This window comes from Panthera pardus, unplaced genomic scaffold (assembly GCF_024362965.1).
Source record: "Panthera pardus isolate Hobbes unplaced genomic scaffold, ASM2436296v1 HiC_scaffold_19, whole genome shotgun sequence".
Classification (NCBI taxonomy): Eukaryota; Metazoa; Chordata; class Mammalia; order Carnivora; family Felidae; genus Panthera; species Panthera pardus.
Window position 1 is genome coordinate 11,723,282 of NW_026526754.1, and position 18,174 is coordinate 11,741,455.

Below are 18,174 nucleotides of genomic sequence, written 5' to 3' on the forward strand. Positions count from 1 at the left end.
TATTTTAAAATATTCCAGTTAGTTAACATATAAGGTTATATTAGTTTCACGTATATGATACAGTGATTCCACAATTCCATACATTATCCGGTGGCTCTCCATTATCTTTTTGTAAGTAGTATTTATTCAGTTGATTATTTTTCCCCAGCTTTACTGAGGTATAATTGACAAGTAAATTTATATGTGTCCAAGGTACAATGTGATGTTTTTTGTTGGTTTTTTTTTTTTTTTTAATTTCTTTTTAACGTTTATTTATTTTTGAGACAGAGAGAGACAGAGCATGAACGGGGGAGGGTCAGAGAGAGGGAGACACAGAATCTGAAACAGGCTCCAGGCTCTGAGCTGTCAGCACAGAGCCCGACGCGGGGCTCAAACTCACGGACCATGAGATCATGACCTGAGCTGAAGTCAGACGCTTAACCAACCAAGCCACCCAGGCGCCCCAATGTGATGTTTTGATATATGAATACATTGTAAAATATTTACCACAGTCAAGCTAATTAACATATTCATCATATCGCAAAGTTACGTGTTTTGCATTTTTTTTTTAGATTTTATTTTTTTTAAGTTTATTTATTTATTTATTTTGAGAGAGAGAGACAGTGAGTGGAGAAGGGACAGAGATAGAGGGAGGGAGAGAATTCCAAGCAGGCTCTGCACTGTCAGTGGGGAGCCTAACAGGGGCTTGAAGTCAGGAACCTGTGAGATCATGACCTGACCCAAAACCAGGAGTTGGATGCATAACCAACTAAGCCACTCAGGTGCCTCTGAGATTTTTTTTGAGTAATCTCTGTATTCAACGTGGGGCTCAAACCCACAACCCCAAGATCAAGAGTCACATGCTCCGACTGGGCCCGCCAGGTGCCCCAATTTTGGTTTTGGTATGCTAAGAACACATAAAGATGTATTCTCTTAGCAACTTTCAAGTATACAATATAGTACTATTAACTATAATGATTATGCAGTACATGAGATCTCCAAAATTATTCATTTAAAAAAATTTTTTTTAACGTTTATTTATTTTTGAGACAGAGAGAGACAGAGCATGAACAGAGGAGGGTGAGAGAGAGAGGGAGACACAGAATCTGAAACAGGCTCCAGGCTCTGAGCTGTCAGCACAGAGCCCGATGCGGGGCTTGAACTCATGAACTGCGAGATCATGACCTGAGCCGAAGTCGGACGCTTAACCGACTGAGCCACCCAGGCGCCCCCAAAATTATTCATTTTAAATAAAACTGAAAGTTTGTACACTTTGGCCAATATCTCCCCATTTTCCCTTCCCTCTCCCCAGCACCTGCTAACCATATTTTACTCTCTGGTCTATGCTTTGACTTTTTTAGATCCCACATGTAAGTGAAATCATGCAGTATTTATCTTTTTCTGTGTGGCTTATTCTGCCTTGCATAATGTCCTCCATATTCATCATGTGGTAGCAAATAATAAGATTTCTTTGCGTGTGTCACATTTTCTTTATACAGTAACCCACTGACATACACCTAGATTGTTTCCATATCTTGGCTATTATGAATAATGCTGCAATGAACATGGGAGTGCAAATATCTCTCCAAGATATTAACTTCATTTCCTTTCAATATATACCCAGGAGTGAGGTTGCTGGATCACATGGTAGTTCTGTTTTTAATTTTTTAAGGAACCCCATGCTGTTTTCATAATGATGGCACCAATTTCCATTCCCAGCAGCCATGCACAGAGTTCCCTCCTTCACACCTTCACCAACGCTCAGTATCTCATCTTCTAGATAAAAGCCCATCATGAGGTCCCTGAGTGGCTCAATTGGTTAAGCATCTGACTCTTGATCTCAGCTCAGGTCTTGAACTCAGGGTTGTAAGTTCAAGCCCTGCATTGGGCTCTGCACTGGGAGTGGAGCCTACTTACAAAAAACAACAACAACAACAACAACACAACATCTGAATAGGTCTAAGGTGATACTTCATTGTGGTTTTGGTTAGTGATTTTTACATATACTGTTAGCCACTTTTCTTCTTGATAAAAATGTATATTCAAGTCCTTTGCCCATTTAAAAATTTTTTTAATGTTTATTTATTTATTTTTTTTATTTATTTTTGGGACAGAGAGAGACAGAGCATGAACGGGGGAGGGGCAGAGAGAGAGGGAGACACAGAATCGGAAACAGGCCCCAGGCTCCGAGCCATCAGCCCAGAGCCTGACGCGGGGCTCGAACTCACGGACCGCGAGATCGTGACCTGGCTGAAGTCGGACGCTTAACCGACTGCGCCACCCAGGCGCCCCTTTAATGTTTATTTTTGTGTGAGAGAGAGAGTACAAGCAGGGGAGGAGCAGGGGGCAGCAGGACAGAGGATCTGAAGTAGGCTCCACGCTGACAGCAGAGAGACCCATGTGGGGCTTGAACTCACAAACCACAAGATCATGACCTGAGCCAAAGTCAAATGCTTAACTGGATGCTTAACTGACTGAGCCACCCAGGTGCCCCTGACCAGTTTTTAATCAGTCATTTAAGTTTGTTTGTTTGGTATTTAGTTGTAGGAGTTCCTTGTGTATTATGGTTATTGACCCCTTACCAGATACATAATTTGCAAATATTTCCTCCCATTTCATCGTGGTTTGGTAGTTTCCTTCACTGTGCAGGAACTTTTTAGTTTGTTGTAGTCCCTCTTGGTTTTGTTTTGTTTTTGCTTTTGATGTCCTAGTCAAAGAATTGCCAAGACCTGCATCAAGGAGCTTTGCATCAAGACCTGCATCAAGGAGCCCTGTTTTCTTCTAGGAGTTTACAGTTTCAGGTCTCAGAGTTAAGTTGGTAATACTTTTGGAATGGATTGTTGTATGTGGCATAAGAAAAGGGTCCAGTTTCATTCTTTGGCATATAGATACCCAGTTTTTCCAGAACTATTTGTTGAAGAGACCATCTTTTCCTTATTGTCTATACTTGGCACACTTGTCATAGATTCATTGGCTGTATGTGCACGAGGTGATTCTGGGCTCTCTGTTCAGTTCCATCATTCTGTGTCTGTTTTATGTCAGTACCACACGATTTTGATTGCTATAGCTTTTATTTTTTTATTTTTTTTTCTGGTAGAATTATTTTCCAAAGTGCTCATTTATTTTTTTTTCAATATATGAAATTTATTGTCAAAATGGTTTCCATACAACACCCAGTGCTCATCCCAAAAGGTGCCCTCCTCAATACCCATCACCCACCCTCCCTCTCTCCCACCCCCATCAACCTTCAGTTTGTTCTCAGGTTTTAAGAGTCTCTTATGCTTTGGCTCTCTCCCACTCTAACCTCTTTTTTTTTTTTCCTTCCCCTCCCCCATGGATTTCTGTTAAGTTTCTCAGGATCCACATAAGAGTGAAAACATATGGTATCTGTCTTTCTCTATATGGCTTATTTCACTTAGCATCACACTCTCCAGTTCCATCCACGTTGCTACAAAGGGCCATATTTCATTCTTTCTCATTGCCCTGTAGTACTCCATTGTGTATATAAACCACAATTTCTTTACCCATTCATCAGTTGATGGACATTTAGGCTCTTTCCATAATTTGGCTATTGTTGAGAGTGCTGCTATAAACATTGGGGTACAAGTGCCCCTATGCATCAGCACTCCTGTGTCCCTTGGGTAAATTCCTAGCAGTGCTATTGCTGGGTCATAGGGTAGGTCTATTTTTAATTTTCTGAGGAACCTCCACACTGTTTTCCAGAGTGGCTGCACCAATTTGCATTCCCACCAACAGTACAAGAGGGTTCCCATTTCTCCACATCCTCTCCAGCATCTATGGTCTCCTGATTTGTTCATTTTGGCCACTCTGACTGGCGTGAGGTGATATCTGAGTGTGGTTTTGATTTGTATTTCCCTGATGAGGAGCGACGTTGGACATCTTTTCATGTGCCTGTTGGCCATCCGGATGTCTTCTTTAGAGAAGAGTCTATTCATGTTTTCTGCCCATTTCTTCACTGGGTTATTTGTTTTTCGGGTGTGGAGTTTGGTGAGCTCTTTATAGATTTTGGATACTAGCCCTTTGTCCGATATGTCATTTGCAAATATCTTTTCCCATTCCGTTGGTTGCCTTTTAGTTTTGTTGGTTGTTTCCTTTGCTGTGCAGAAGCTTTTTATCTTCATAAGGTCCCAGTAATTCATTTTTGCTTTTAATTCCCTTGCCTTTGGGGATGTGGCGAGTAAGAGATTGCTACGGCTGAGGTCAGAGAGGTCTTTTCCTGCTTTCTCCTCTAGGGTTTTGATGGTTTCCTGCCTCACATTCAGGTCCTTTATCCATTTTGAGTTTATTTTTGTGAATGGTGTGAGAAAGTGGTCTAGTTTCAACCTTCTGCATGTTGCTGTCCAGTTCTCCCAGCACCATTTGTTAAAGAGACTGTCTTTTTCCATTGGATGTTCTTTCCTGCTTTATCAAAGATTAGTTGGCCATATGTTTGTGGGCCTAGTTCTGGGGTTTCTATTCTATTCCATTGGTCTATGTGTCTGTTTTTGTGCCATGCTATAGCTTTTATACTGTAGTTTGACATTAGGAAATGTGATGCCTCCAGCTTTGCTTTCTTTCTCAAGATTCCTTTGGCTATTTGGCATATTTGGTGATTCCATATAAATTTTAGGATTATTTTTTCTATTTCTGTGAAAAGTGCTTTGAAATTTTGATAGGGATTACATTGAATTTGTAGATCACTTTGGGTAGTGCGGACATTTTAACAATAATCTTCCAATCCATAAACATGGAATATCTTTGCATTTTATTTGTGTCTTTTTCATTTCTTTCATCAGTGTCTTATACTTTGTATCTTTCAGTTTCTCAGTTGAATCTATTCCAAAGTATCTTATTATTTCTGATGTTCTTGTAAGTGAGATTGTTTTCTTGATTTTTTTCGGGTAGTTCATTGTGTAACCAAATGCAACTGATTTGTGTGTATTGATTTTATATCCTATAACTTTACTAAACTCATTTATAGGTTTTACAGGTTTGTATTTGTTTTTGTTTTGGTGGGATCTATAGGATTTTCTTTGTATAAGATCATATTATCTTTAAACAGACAATTAAGTTTGTCCTTTCCTATCTGGATTCTTTTCATTTCTTTTTCTTACCTAATTTCTTTGGCTAGGACTTCCTATAGTATGTTGAATAGAAGTGCAAGAGTAGGCACCCATGTCTTATTCTTGATCTTAGAGGAAAAGCTTTTAAGCTTTTCACAGTTATGATGTTAGCTTTGGGTTTGACATACATGGTCTTTATTATGTTGAGGTACATTGCTTCTATGCCTAATTTGTTGACAGTTTTTATCGCAAAAGGATGTTGAATTTTGTCAAACGCTCTTTCTGCATCTATTGAGATCATCACATGATTTTAATCCTTTATTCTGCTAATGTGGTATACCATGTTTACTGAATTGTTTATGTTGAATCATCCTTGCATCCCAGGGATAAATCCAATTTGGTTGCAATGTATGATTTTTTGTAAGTAGGCTTCACATCCAGCGTGGCACCTAAAGTGGGGTTTGAACTCAAAACCCTGAGATCAAGACCTGAGTGTAGATTAAGAATCAGACACTTAACTGACCAAGCTCCCCAGGTGCCCCACAATGTATGTTTTATTTTTTTTAATGTGTTTTTGAACTTCATGTGCTAGCATTTTGTTGAGGATTTTTTTGCATTTGTGTTCATGAACGATATTGGCCTGTGATTTTCTTTTCCTGTAGGCTTTGGTATGAGGGCATTGTTGGCCTCGTAAAGTGAATTTTGAACTGCTCCCTCCTCTTTAATTTTTTGGAAGAATTTGAAAAGGATTGATGTTAATTCTTTAAATGTTTGGTAGAGTTCATCCATGATGCTATCTGGTCCTAGGTTTGTCTTTGTTGGGCGGTTTTTTGTTTTATGCTTCAATCTCCTTACTCGTTATTAGTCTGTTCAGATATTTTGTTTCATCATTATTTAGTCTCGATAAGTTGTGTGTTTCTAGGGATTTATCCATTTCTTCCAAGTTGTCCAGTTTGTTGGCGTACAATTGTTCATAGTGTCTCTTGTAATCCTTTGTTTTTCTGTGATACCAATGTTAATGTCTCCTCTTTCATTAATGTATTTATTTGAATCCTCTTTTTTCTTGGTCAGTCTAAAGGCTTGTCAGTTTTGTTTATCTTTCAAAAAAACATTGTTTTTTTTTCTATTTTTCTAGTATTTACTTCATTTATTTCAGCTCTTTATTGTTTCCTTCCTTCTGCTAACCTTGGACTTTGTTCTTCTTTTACTAGTTCCTTGAAGATTTAAGTTAGCTTGTTTGTTTGAGATCTTTCCTTTTTCATAAAGTAGGTGTTTATTACTATAAACTTTCCACTTTAGGACTGCTTTTGCTGCATCCCCTAAGTGTGGCATGACATTTTGTTGGAGAACAAGAAGCTGGAGGCACCGTAAGAATGTCCTGAAGGAAAGGGACAGAGCGGCAAGGAACTAAAAGCAGTTCCATTCCCAGGTGGAAAGCCATTGGGACTGCACGTTCTCTCCAGAAGGATATCATATGGGCACCAGGCCTGGGATAAGAATGTTTTGTCTGGCACCAGATGTACTCATGACCTGGTATGGAATATGCTGCAGGTGCAGGACCTGTCAGGATGCCAAATACTATGTTGTATGTGCTTGCTGTTATCAGACAATTTGCAAAAATAAAAGAGGCTTGAGCCAGGGGACCGCTGCTTCAGCTCCTGGACAGTCTCAGCCCCTGCTTTCCAATTCTCTCGTCATCGCACCTTTAGGACCTCTCTACAACATTTATACTTCCATTTTTATTTGTCTCAAGGTACTTTATAATTTCCCTTTGATTTCTCATTTAACCCATTTGTTGTTCTGAACTGTATTGTTTAATTTTGTGTATATGTGAATTTTCCAGTTTGCCTCATGTTATTGATTTCTAGTTTCATACCATTATGGTCAGAGAAGATACTTGATATACATGCTTTCAATCTTTAAATTTGTTAAGACTTGCTTTGTGGCCCCACTTAGGATGTACACTGGAGAATGTTCCATGTGCACTTGAGAAGAACAAGTATTCTGGTTGAATGGAGTGTTTTGAATAGATCTGTTTGGTCCGTTTGGTCCACAGTGGTAACTAGTCTGCTGTTGCCTTAATGATTTTCTGTCTAGATGATCTACCCATTGTTAAAAGTGGGTTGTTGAAGTCCCCTACTATTATTGTATTGCTGTCTATTTCTTCCTTCAGTTAACATTTGCTTTAAATATTTAGGTGTTCCAATGTTGGGTGCATATATATTTATAATTGTTTTGTTCACTTTATGAAGTGAGCCCTTTATCATTTTATCACAAGTGACCTTCCTTGTCTGTTGTGCCCGAGTTTAAATGAAATTTTATTTTATCTGTTATAAGTTAGAGCTACTTCTGGTCTCTTTTGGTTACCATTTGCATGGAATATCTTTTTTCCACACCTTCATTTTCAACCTGTGGTGTGTACCTAAAACTAAAGTGAGTCTCTTATAGGCAGTATATTATTGGATCTTGTATTTTTACCAGACTCAATCATTCTGTCTTTTGACTGAAGAATTTATTCTCAACATTTAAAGTAATTATTGATAAGAACTTACTGTTGCCATTTTATTGTTTTCTGATTATTTCTCAGCTCCTTTGTTCCTTTTTCCCTCTCTTGCTATCTTCCTTTGTTATTTATTTTTTGTAGTGGTATGCTTTAATTCCCTTCCCTATATCTTTTTTTGTATCTGTCTATATAGATTTTGCTTTATGGTTACCATTAGGTTTACATGAAACATCCTATAACCTGATAACAACTTATGTTCAATCACATACAAATACTCTATACTTTGGGGCACCTGGCAGGCTCAGTCAGTAGTGCATGCTACTCTTAATCTCAGGGTTGTGAGTTCAAGCCCCTGCTGGGCATAGAGATTACTTAACAAATAAATAAAAATAAACAAGATTGTGCTGCCTGTATATTGGGGAAAAAAAGAAAGAAAAACCCTCTATACTTTTTCTTCTCCTTCCCCTGCACTTTATGCAATTGATGTCACACTTTACTTCTTTTTATATTGTCATCCAGTAACCAATTATTGCAGTGGTAGTTATTTTTAATACTGTTGTCTTCTAACTTTTATACTAGGGATAAAAGTGATTTATAAACCATTATATTATTACCATATTCTGAATTAGACTATGTATTTACCTTTACCAGTGAGTTGTATACTTTCCTTTTGTTACATAGCATCATTTCCTTTCAACTTGAAGAATTCCCTCTAGCATTTCTTGTAAGACTGATCTGGTGGTGATGAGCTACCCTAATCTTGTGTGAGGCTCGGAATGGTTTTATCACTCCTTCACTTCCAAAGGACAGTTTTGTTGGGTTTAGTGGCTTTGGCTGGCAGTTTTTTGTTTTCTTTCAGCACTTTGAATATGTCATTCTGCTCCCTCTAGCCTGCAAGGTTTCTGCTAAGAAATCTGATAGACTGTGGGGGTTTCTTTGTGCGTGTAAAGTTATTTTTTCTCTTGCTGTTTTCAGAATTCTCAAGCTTTGAGTTTTAACAGTTTGATTATTATGTGTCTCAGGATAAGCTTCTTTGGGTTGATCTGACTTGGGGGGTCCTTTGAGCTTCATGTACCCACATGTTTATATCTTTAAGTTTTCATTTATTATTTCTTGAAATAAGTTTTCTGCCTCTTTCTCTCTCTCCTCTTTCTGGGGTTCCCATAATATGTATATTTGTTCTTTTCACAATGTCCAGAATTCTTATAGGCTTTCTTCATTCTTTGTCATCATTTTTCTTTTTGTTCCTTGAACTGGCTAATTTCAAATGACTTATCTTCAAATTTACTGATTCTTTTTTCTGTATGATCAAGTCTGATGTTGAAGCTTTGTATTGAATTTTTCATTTCTATTACTGTATTATTCAGCTCCAGAATTTGTTTAGTTCTCTTTTGTGGTTTCTACTTCTTTATTAAAATTACCATTTGGGGGGTACCTTGGTGGCTCAATTGATTGAGCATCCAACTCTTGATTTCAGCTCAGGTCATGATTTCATGGTTCATGAGTTCGAGCCCTGCATCAAGCTCTGCGCTGACAGTGCAGAGCTTGCTTGGGATTCTTTCTCCCCCTCTTGCTGTGCCTCCCCTGCTCACATGCACATGTGCTCTTTCTCTCTCAAAATAAACTTAAAATTACCATTTTGTTCATGCATTGTTTTCCTAATTTCATTTATTTGTTTTGTCATGTATTCCACTGAGTTTCTTTAAGATGATTATTTTGAATTCTTGTGAGGCAGTTCATAGATCTTCATTTCTTTGGAGTCATTCTTTGTGACCCATATAGCTTTGCATTGGTATTTGTGCACTTGAAAGAGCAAACACATTTTCCAGTCTTTCCAGACTGTTTTTGACAAGTAAAGACCTTCTTCTGTCGTTTCCCAAGGCTAATGAGATTACCTCCAGAATCTCAGTTGAGTTGGGATGGAGCCATGTCTTGTGGTTATTGTTACATCTGCAATGGGGTCCACAATTTGTGGGCCTGTTACCAGAGGCTTAGGTGGGTGTGGATTCTATCTGGTCTCTGGGTGAACAGGACTTACTCCAGAACCTTGTTCACTAGGACTAGCACTGGGACAAGGGTCTGCTTCAGAGTTGGCATATAGCAAGCCTATTATCAGGTGCAAGAATGAGTGTGGCTCCCACCAGATTCCTGGAAGGGCTCCTGCTGGGTCCCTGGGCAGGTGAGATGGGCCCTGGACTGTGGCTGAGAAGGACTGGAACCACCTCCCAGGGCTCTTCAGGATCCACAGCCAGGACCAGTGTCTACAGACCTGGTTCTGGAGGGATGGATGAGTGTGTCCCCCACCCGATCCCACAGTGGGCGGGACGGCTTCCTGACAATGGCTGGGATGGCCTGGAGCCAAGTTAGAAGGAAGTTTCAGGATCTAAACTCAGACATGGTTGCTAGGCTTGTCTCCAGGAGCATTAACGGGTGTGTCCCCCAGCAGGTCTCTGGACTGGCAGGACTGCTCATGTTCTATAGCCAGGAGGGGCTGGAGTCTAGTTGAGGGCCATTCCAGTGAGTTTGGTGAGTTTGTCTCCAGGAACCTTTGAACTGTGGCTGAGAGGGACTGGCACTGGGTCACAAGCTGTTTCATGGTCCACGGTCAGGACTGAGGTCTGCAGGCCTATTATCCAACACACAGGCAGGAGTCTCCTGGTGCATGGTGCTGGTGGCAGGACCAAGACTGAAAGGTGCTGTAGCCAAGTGCATAGGGGGACAAAGCTATTTCTGAGTCTGTCGTCAGGACCACAGTTTGTGAGTCAGCCACCTGGGCACGCACCTGCCTTCTCAGAATGGCCTTTTGTCAGTCTTGGACTCCACTGGGGTTTCACAACTCCCTACCTTTGGATCCCAAGGCTCCCACAAACATACTTTTTTTTCTGAGAATGGTTGCCAAATTATTGTTGCTAAGAGCAGACGCAAGCAGAGGGCCTCCTGTTTCACCATCTTACTGACGGCTTTCAGTCATCTTCTTGTCCGGTTGCATTAGCAGAAATTCCAAATTCTGTTTTTTAAAATAGCAAAAAAGGGCATTTTCTGTTACTAATTTGAAGTATTTTTAAAAACAGTTTCTTGTACTCTTTCATTAGGATTTATTACTGATGGGAACTCCTTTCTTTTGGGCAATGTTCTGCTTCATCACATTCACGTTCCTGGTGCCATACTTCTCCCAACTGGAGTATCTCCCCAAGAACAAGTGAAGCCATCTCACAAGATCAGGAGGATACAGAGAACTGTGGAGTCAACGGGGGCTCCCCTGATACGAACATCACAAAGTCAGACAGCATTTGGCGTTATCAGGATCAAGAGATACTGGGTGGCTATCCTATCCAAGGGGAATTTGCCATTTACTCAGGAGGAGGGTATGTTGCGAGACTTGGAAGAAGTTCCAGTACTGCAGCCAGGTGAGCAAGATGTGCACTTTTGTCCATTCTTAGGGCAATTAGGAATTAAGGACCCATTTGAGTAATTTCTACAGCCACTATAATGCTACTCTGTTGTCTCCTACACTTGTAAATACTTTTTAGACTTTAAGGAAATGTATCTTTTAGTTGGAAAATTCCTTGTTCAACCTCAAACTGTAGGTATGTTTTGGTTTGGCAGTTTTCCCAAACTCATTTTTTTTTTCTCATCTGGAAAAACACCTACCAATTTCAATTCAGGTATCTCTAGGCAAACTATAATCTTCAAATTTAAGAGGCATCATTGCCCTTTATGAACCATAATCATCCAAGATTCAAAGTTAAATTGCCAGAGATTTGTAGAATGGTTTTATATGTGTATGTGATAAAAATCTTTCATTATGTATGAAAAAGCTTAAAATATCTCTTCATTTAAATTTACAGCAAGAATTTACTCAAAAAGAATGATGCTGGGGCGCCTGGGTGGCTCAGTCAGTTGAGCATCTGATTCAGGGCATGAATCCAAAGTTCAGGTCATGAATCCAAAGTCATGGGATCCATACCTGTGTCAGGCTCCACACTCCCTGCTTAAGAGTCTCTCTCTCCCCTGCTCTCTCTTCTCTCTAAAATTAAACAAAACAACAACGATGCCAACCAAATAATGACATTTCCACCCCTCTCAAACCTGAATAGCTGTTAAGATTAGCACTTAACATTTAGAAGTAGGAGTAGAGTAATAGGTGGTTGACGTAAAATTAATTCTACCCTAGATGTTAAATGCCAAATATGTTTTCTTGAACATTGAAGTTTGGTGTGAATACTATTATGAAAACCTTCATCTTTGTAGCTAAGTTTATATTAGTGTTAACTAACACTAGTGAAAGTTTGAACATTAGTAATAGTATTTAATAGGTAAACTAGATTTGGAGATGTAGCTTTGCATACTACACTGGTACGAAGGTGATATTGGAGATGCCAGGGCATTTTTCTCCTTTGCAGGGTTGAATGGAGAAGGTAGCTGGTAGCGTGCTTCTCCGTCTTCCCAGAGCTCTGCGGCATCTTGAACAGAGCCACTGGCTTGACCATTGCACCAAAAGCCTCTTTGTGCAATTTGTGGTCTTCACTGCTAATGTGAACCTGTTGTGTGCAGGGACCCTGATTTTGGAGTCCAACAACATGGGTATGAAGACCTCTTCTCCCCTCTCTTTCTGACCTGCGTATCACAGGAGAAGGCTCAGTTTCTTCATACCATTAAAAGACAAAGTTAACAGGGCACCTGGGTGGCTCAGTTGGTTGAGCGTCTGACTTCAGCTCAGATCATGATCTCACAGTTCGTGAGTTCGAGCCGTGCGTCGGGCTCTGTGCTGACAGCTCAGAGCCTAGAGCCGCTCATGCTGTCTCTTTCCCCACTCGTGCTCTCTCCTTCAAAACTAAATAAAAACATTAAACAAAAAAAGTTAAAGTTATTAAAAGTCAACTAGTTCAAGGCAAAAACTAGCAGTCCTCTCTTCCTCCCCACCTCATGGCCCTTCCCAGAGACAGCTCCTTCCAGCTTTTTAAACTGGTTCTTTGAAATTTAAAAATTAACATGATTAACGATTTCATGAATTTTTAGTTGTAGGTATTATCTATTTCTTTTTTCCTCTACTGATGAACATTTAACTTTCTTATATCCGATGCATATCCCTAACACACACATACACACCTTTTCTCTTTCCTTATCCCAATATAGTAATAATGAAAATAAATATTAAATTGTGACTATACAAATGATTTTTCAAAGATGAGCCATGTAACATATTAGTTAAATTTCTTTTCTTCTACATCTTTTTCCTTAGAGTTTATAATTACCTCCCCCTTTTTTTTTCCATTTGGTTTTGCATGGATCTATCACTGAGTCATCTCCAAACTCCTCCAAAAGTAAAAATCTCATTCTGTTCAAAAAGTGTCAAGTAACCTTCATTTTAACCTTTAACAGATACAAGGACCTCTCTAGGGCCCTCCATCCTTTTGGTACAGTAAAGATTGGTTATTTTCTAGGTCTGCATTATAGCACTCACCCTGGAATCTCCCTAGGGATTACCTTGACCTCTCTCCTCTGCTGGATCTTTCTCCTGGATCCCATTTTTCCTCTGCTGCTGTACTTTATCATTTAAGCTAGAGCACATCATCCAGGAAATTACTGCAAGGGTGCAAAATTAGTAAAAAGTGTGCAAAAGTAGTTAATTTTTTGAAGCCTTCCATGTCTCAAAATGTTATTCTGCCATAACATTTGATTGCTAACAATTCTGGAAACAGTTGTCTTCACAGAATTTGAAAATTTTAGCTCCATTGCTTTCTAGCTTCTCAGGTTGTTGTTAAGATGTATAATGATGTTTGATGCCCCCAGCTCTCAAAAGTTTTTAGAATTTTCTCTCTTCAAGGTGAGTCTTTTAATCTGGAAATGTGTCCTTAAGCTCTGAGAAATTTTCTTACAGACTTCTATTAATTTCTTCTCTATTTTTCTCTTTTCTTTTTCTGGTATTCCTGGCATTTTGACATTGGAGTGACCAGACTGATCCTTTGATTTTCTTGGTTTTGCTTTTCCATCTTTTTTCTTCTAGTTTCTGGGAACTAAATTCAATAAATGGTTTGGAAATGGTTTAGAACTGAAGCATTCATCTTTATATTTCAAGAATTGTTTGCCCTTGTTTGTTTGCTTTTTCATAGTGTCCTGTTCTTTTATGGATGCAGTATCCTCTGAACTGTGAGGATGTTACAGGGTTTGTTGTTTCCTTTTCCTCCCCTGCTCCCTTTCTCTGATGCCTCTGAGCTTTATTTATTTATATAGTGATTTTACTAAAGTACAGAGACAGGAGGACCCTTGGGCAGAAAGAGCTGCCAAGCTTTTATTTTTTGATTTGTTGTTTTGTTTTGATCTCCAGTTTTCAGTGTAAGAGGTTCAAACATGTGGCCAGCTTTTCATATTGAAGAGGGGGACAGTAAAAAGCAAATAAATGCTATTTAGAAGTTATTTGCACATGGAAAGAGCTTGTCAGCTGTTATCTAGGTCTATGGGACAGTTTTCACATAGAGGGACCCTCCAAACTCCTGCCTTGAGGATATAGGCTTGTTGGACCTCTCAGAGCCTGTGGAGAAAGGGGCCTGGGAAGCATCTCACCAAGCGGTATAAAAACTTTCTCTTAATTCTTTTCTAGTAGATCATACCTGGTGCCCCTGACTTCAGATTCTCTCTAGTTCAACATCAGTAGGAAATAAACCTTTAATTTTAGGGTGGTGGAAGGCAGGATTGGGTAGCTAATACCTTGTTGCAAATGATGAGGAAGGAAATCTGGGATCTTGCAATCAATTCTTATATTTTCAGTTCCACCTGACATTACCTTCAAAAGTATCTGATGCCTGTAATTTTCCTTTCTAGGCTTGCTTCTGGGTTTTTACACAGCTGATTTAGGTTTCAGCTTTCTTGACTCTGCTTTCAGTGTCATCCTTCTGTTGTCCAGCTTCCAGCAGTTTGTTGCTGTCTCTACCCTCCTCTTTTTCTTTGGGTTGTTCTTTATGCCTTCACTATTACTGTAGTGGCCTTTTTATGAGATTAGAGGGAAACTAGTATGTTCAGTTCCCCTACGTTTAACAGGAAGTCTGTCCTCGTCAAGCTTCATTTTCTCTTTATCTTCCCCAGAATTTGCCCCCCAGTATCCTTCCATTTACTATCAGGTGTTTAATCAGGAATTTTAGACTTCTATATTTATTTCTAGATGAAGCGTGAAGGCTTCCTGTGGGTCTTCATAGGATTTTTCATTAGTAGTAACTACCCAAAAAATTAAAATTAAAAAAAAAATAATAAAAAGGGGTAAACATGGGAAAGTCCCAGTCTTACGAGGTAACTCTGTGAAGTGGAATTCCTTTTATTTTTAAATGTACTTTCTACTAAGGGACACATCTTAATTCTAATATTTTGGGGCCTTATGAAAGTTTATAGTCACAAGACCTGTCATGATTTTATACACAACAGTCTCACTGTCCTGGGTGGAATCTGAGGCTTTTTAGTGTATCATAGAAACATCTGAGTGTTCACAGGATACTATTAGTATTCATGGGATATTAGTGCTTTACACTTAGTAAATTTGAAATGGCTCAAAGCATACTGATTTCGGAACGTGTATTTTAAGTAGCTTTCCCTTCTCCCCACACTTTACATCACGGTCGTCAGTTCTCTTCCAAACATCATATTGCAAGAGTACAACTAGTCAGTGTGTCTCTGCACCTGTTCTGGCTTGGCAAGGATAACACCTTTAATAGCTGTGAAGTCAGACACTGCCCTCATGGTCGGGTCACCAATATACCCATTCACTCTATTGATAGTGCAGCCAGCACATTTCTCCGACACATGCATGATCTCAGCTAATATCCAGTGACAGCTCTAGAGGAAATACCAAGTAAAATGTAGAGATTCAGGAACATTTGTAACAGATAATCCAGGAATCGTTGCACTGATTTCAAAGACAAGTTTGAAAGGAAGAGGGCACAAGCTTTAAGGACTCTTGACTCCAGGTATTCTTTGTTCTCAGGTGCCTTCTTCACCTCTCTGAGGCTGGACGCATCCAAGAAGGACTTTGGTCTGTTATCTCACAAGTCCTCTGTTATCTCCTAGTCTGTTACTACGCCTTCGTACAGGTGAACTTAAAGTGTTAGATGTAAAAGATTCTTGAAGTTTCCAGATGTTATCAGGGGAGCTCTACAATGAGCTATTATTAGAATTAGGGCTATGACTTTGGTCCTTTCCAGAGCCTGAATTCAGTTAAAAGGTGACTGGCTTTCCACCAAGTAGCTCTTCCAGTTTTCAAGAGCTAAGGGATTAATCTCTAGAAGGAATATTTTTTGTGTACAGTTGCATTATCCCTATATAAGGTAATAGCAAGAATTGAAAATATGAATAAATAGAGCAAGTATTCAAAAGTACAGGTAACTGCACCAAAAGAGAATCTGTCATAAGCCAATACCTGTCTTATTTTCAGGCCTGAAAACGAATTTGGAAACTTTTTTAAATGTAAACAACAAAAATGAAATAATGTATCCAATGAAAGTTGTAGTGGAAAAGGTGAACTTTTCTGTAAGCAGCGGCTCTGAGTTACTACAGAGCAGACCAAGACCATAACCCAGTGTGTTCAAGTTAGATTTGACAAGTGCTCAGCTTAGTGTTTTGCCAGTATTAAAATACTTCGTTAGGGAGAGACCTGGCTAATCTTTAAGGCAAGCAGTAGTGACTGTGGTGTCTGTGTTTAGGGTCATTGGCTGAAACAGCAGAGGTGGCGGTTCTTCACTAGGAAAAGAAACATCCTGGACACGAGCATAAGCCTCATTAGCTGTCATCCTGGGTCTTGACATGAAGCTTACTTCTCTGCATAAGAAAAACATAGCACAATACCACTATGACCGTAACAGGTAAGAAGGAGACTAAGGAGCAAAGCCTATTCCTAGTCAACGTCCAAAGTTTCCTGATTACTCACAAGTATCCTTTCAAACTCCCTTTCCTCCTCCACTGCTCTATCAGACCTATATTTGTATACCAGAGTTAAAAACAGAACTCCGACTAATGTCCACAGCTGAGAAGACAGTTAACAAGAAACCATTTATACTGCCAATCATATTGAAAATGTCCTCTGTCTTCCTAATACTTAGGTATGTGTTTGTCAAGGATAATACATTCAAATTTCACACAGCAAGGACCTGGAATTAGTTATATTTTGCACCCTGACCAAAGAATAAAGCCTAAGGCATGACAAATGATCATGCTTTAAATAAAACTGCAACACAGTGCATTTTTTAAATCCAAAGAGGGTTGCTTTCTGGGTAGGGATGTTCATGCATTAGCTTGTCCATTACTTAAGAGACATCTGGTGCCCCTTTGGGCACCTTCTCTGGTCTTTCCCATGGGGAGGAGCATCTATTTCCCAGGCCAAGTATTGCCATGTGGTACTTGACTTTTTCAGTGGTCACTCGTCTGGATTGTTGATCTGTGTAATGAAGCAATGTTCCAGGTCAGACTTACAGAGGGTTGTTTATGCAGGGAGTGTGTCTGTGCAGTTAAATCGTGTTGACAGTTGAGGTCCATCTTGCTGTATGGCACTGCCTAGGTCTTAGACACTGGAACAGTTTGTGATCAGACACCAACTTGCTCTATGGGGTCTTTCCAAGTTGCAATACAAGATTGTGAATGCATTTCTCATGTAACACCCTTCCGTCTAGTTTACCTATCATCTTTCTACTTTCAGCACTGTTAAACCTATTGATTATCCTACAGAAAACAGAGTAGCATAAGGGCACATCTCCTTAGGCTAACTCCTCTCCTTTTGAGGAGAGATTTAACTCAAACCGGAGCAGTGGACGAGGCTGGCCTTGATTTGCAGGATGAATTTGGAGTAATCTCCTAGGGGTTGCACTTCAGGGCTTCTGGAGATCTCCCAACCAAATACATGGCCTTTTGCCAGTGCTCTCACATCCACAAGTACCAGAGGCGACACTGAAAAGAAGAGTTCTGACATCAACAAGTGTTTGACCCAGTAGGACTTGCAGAGATGCTACACTTCAGCTGGAGAAGTGGATAGCATACACTTCACCTGAGTGACTGTCAGCCTTGCTGGGTACAGGTTCATCAGCTTCCATGAGGCAATAAAAGTAAACTCAGCAGTCGTTCACCTCATGGGCTTCCTGGTTCTACTGGCAACTGTTCAGCTGTGGAACCTGCTGGATCCTAACCCCAGGCTGCAGGTCGTCAGAGCACCCAGCAAAGCCTGGGACAGCTTCCTGCTGTTCATCCTGATCCTGCTGACAGGCTATGCCATTGCTGTAAGCCCTCGTTCCCACTGCCTTTTCCTAAAAGCTGTGCTGGCCTTGGAATCACATTGCCTCCCTGAAAAAGCACTGTATGAGAAACCATCAGTTCAAGTTAGCAATAAGTTCTGGAGAAAAGAGTGAAAAAATCTTTTATAGTTCCATACTTAACTAGTAGTGAGACTTAAATGCAGAAATTTGTCTCATCTAAAATTTAGCTCACAGGTTGATGGGAAGGTCAAATTAATTGATGAAAACGCTACGTAATTAAAAAGGAAATGTGTGTGTGTGTGTGTGTGTGTGTGTGTGTGTGTGTGTGTGTGTTGGTGGGGGAGGGTTTCTTTTAGGCATAGTGATTTGAATGGCCACTAAAGCATTTCTTTCATTTCCATTC

At 39.8% G+C, this 18,174-nt stretch overlaps 1 protein-coding gene across 1 annotated transcript in view; it reads left to right on the forward strand.

The window, feature by feature from the left end:
- PKD1L3 (polycystin 1 like 3, transient receptor potential channel interacting) overlaps nucleotides 1-18,174 on the forward strand; it is an 80,133-nt gene that overhangs the window by 59,509 nt on the left and 2,450 nt on the right. Inside the window, 5 exon segments of the mRNA XM_053906821.1 lie at nucleotides 15,429-15,556; nucleotides 15,559-15,623; nucleotides 16,233-16,312; nucleotides 16,314-16,391; nucleotides 17,597-17,795. Coding sequence (XP_053762796.1) covers nucleotides 15,429-15,556; nucleotides 15,559-15,623; nucleotides 16,233-16,312; nucleotides 16,314-16,391; nucleotides 17,597-17,795 — 550 coding nt within the window.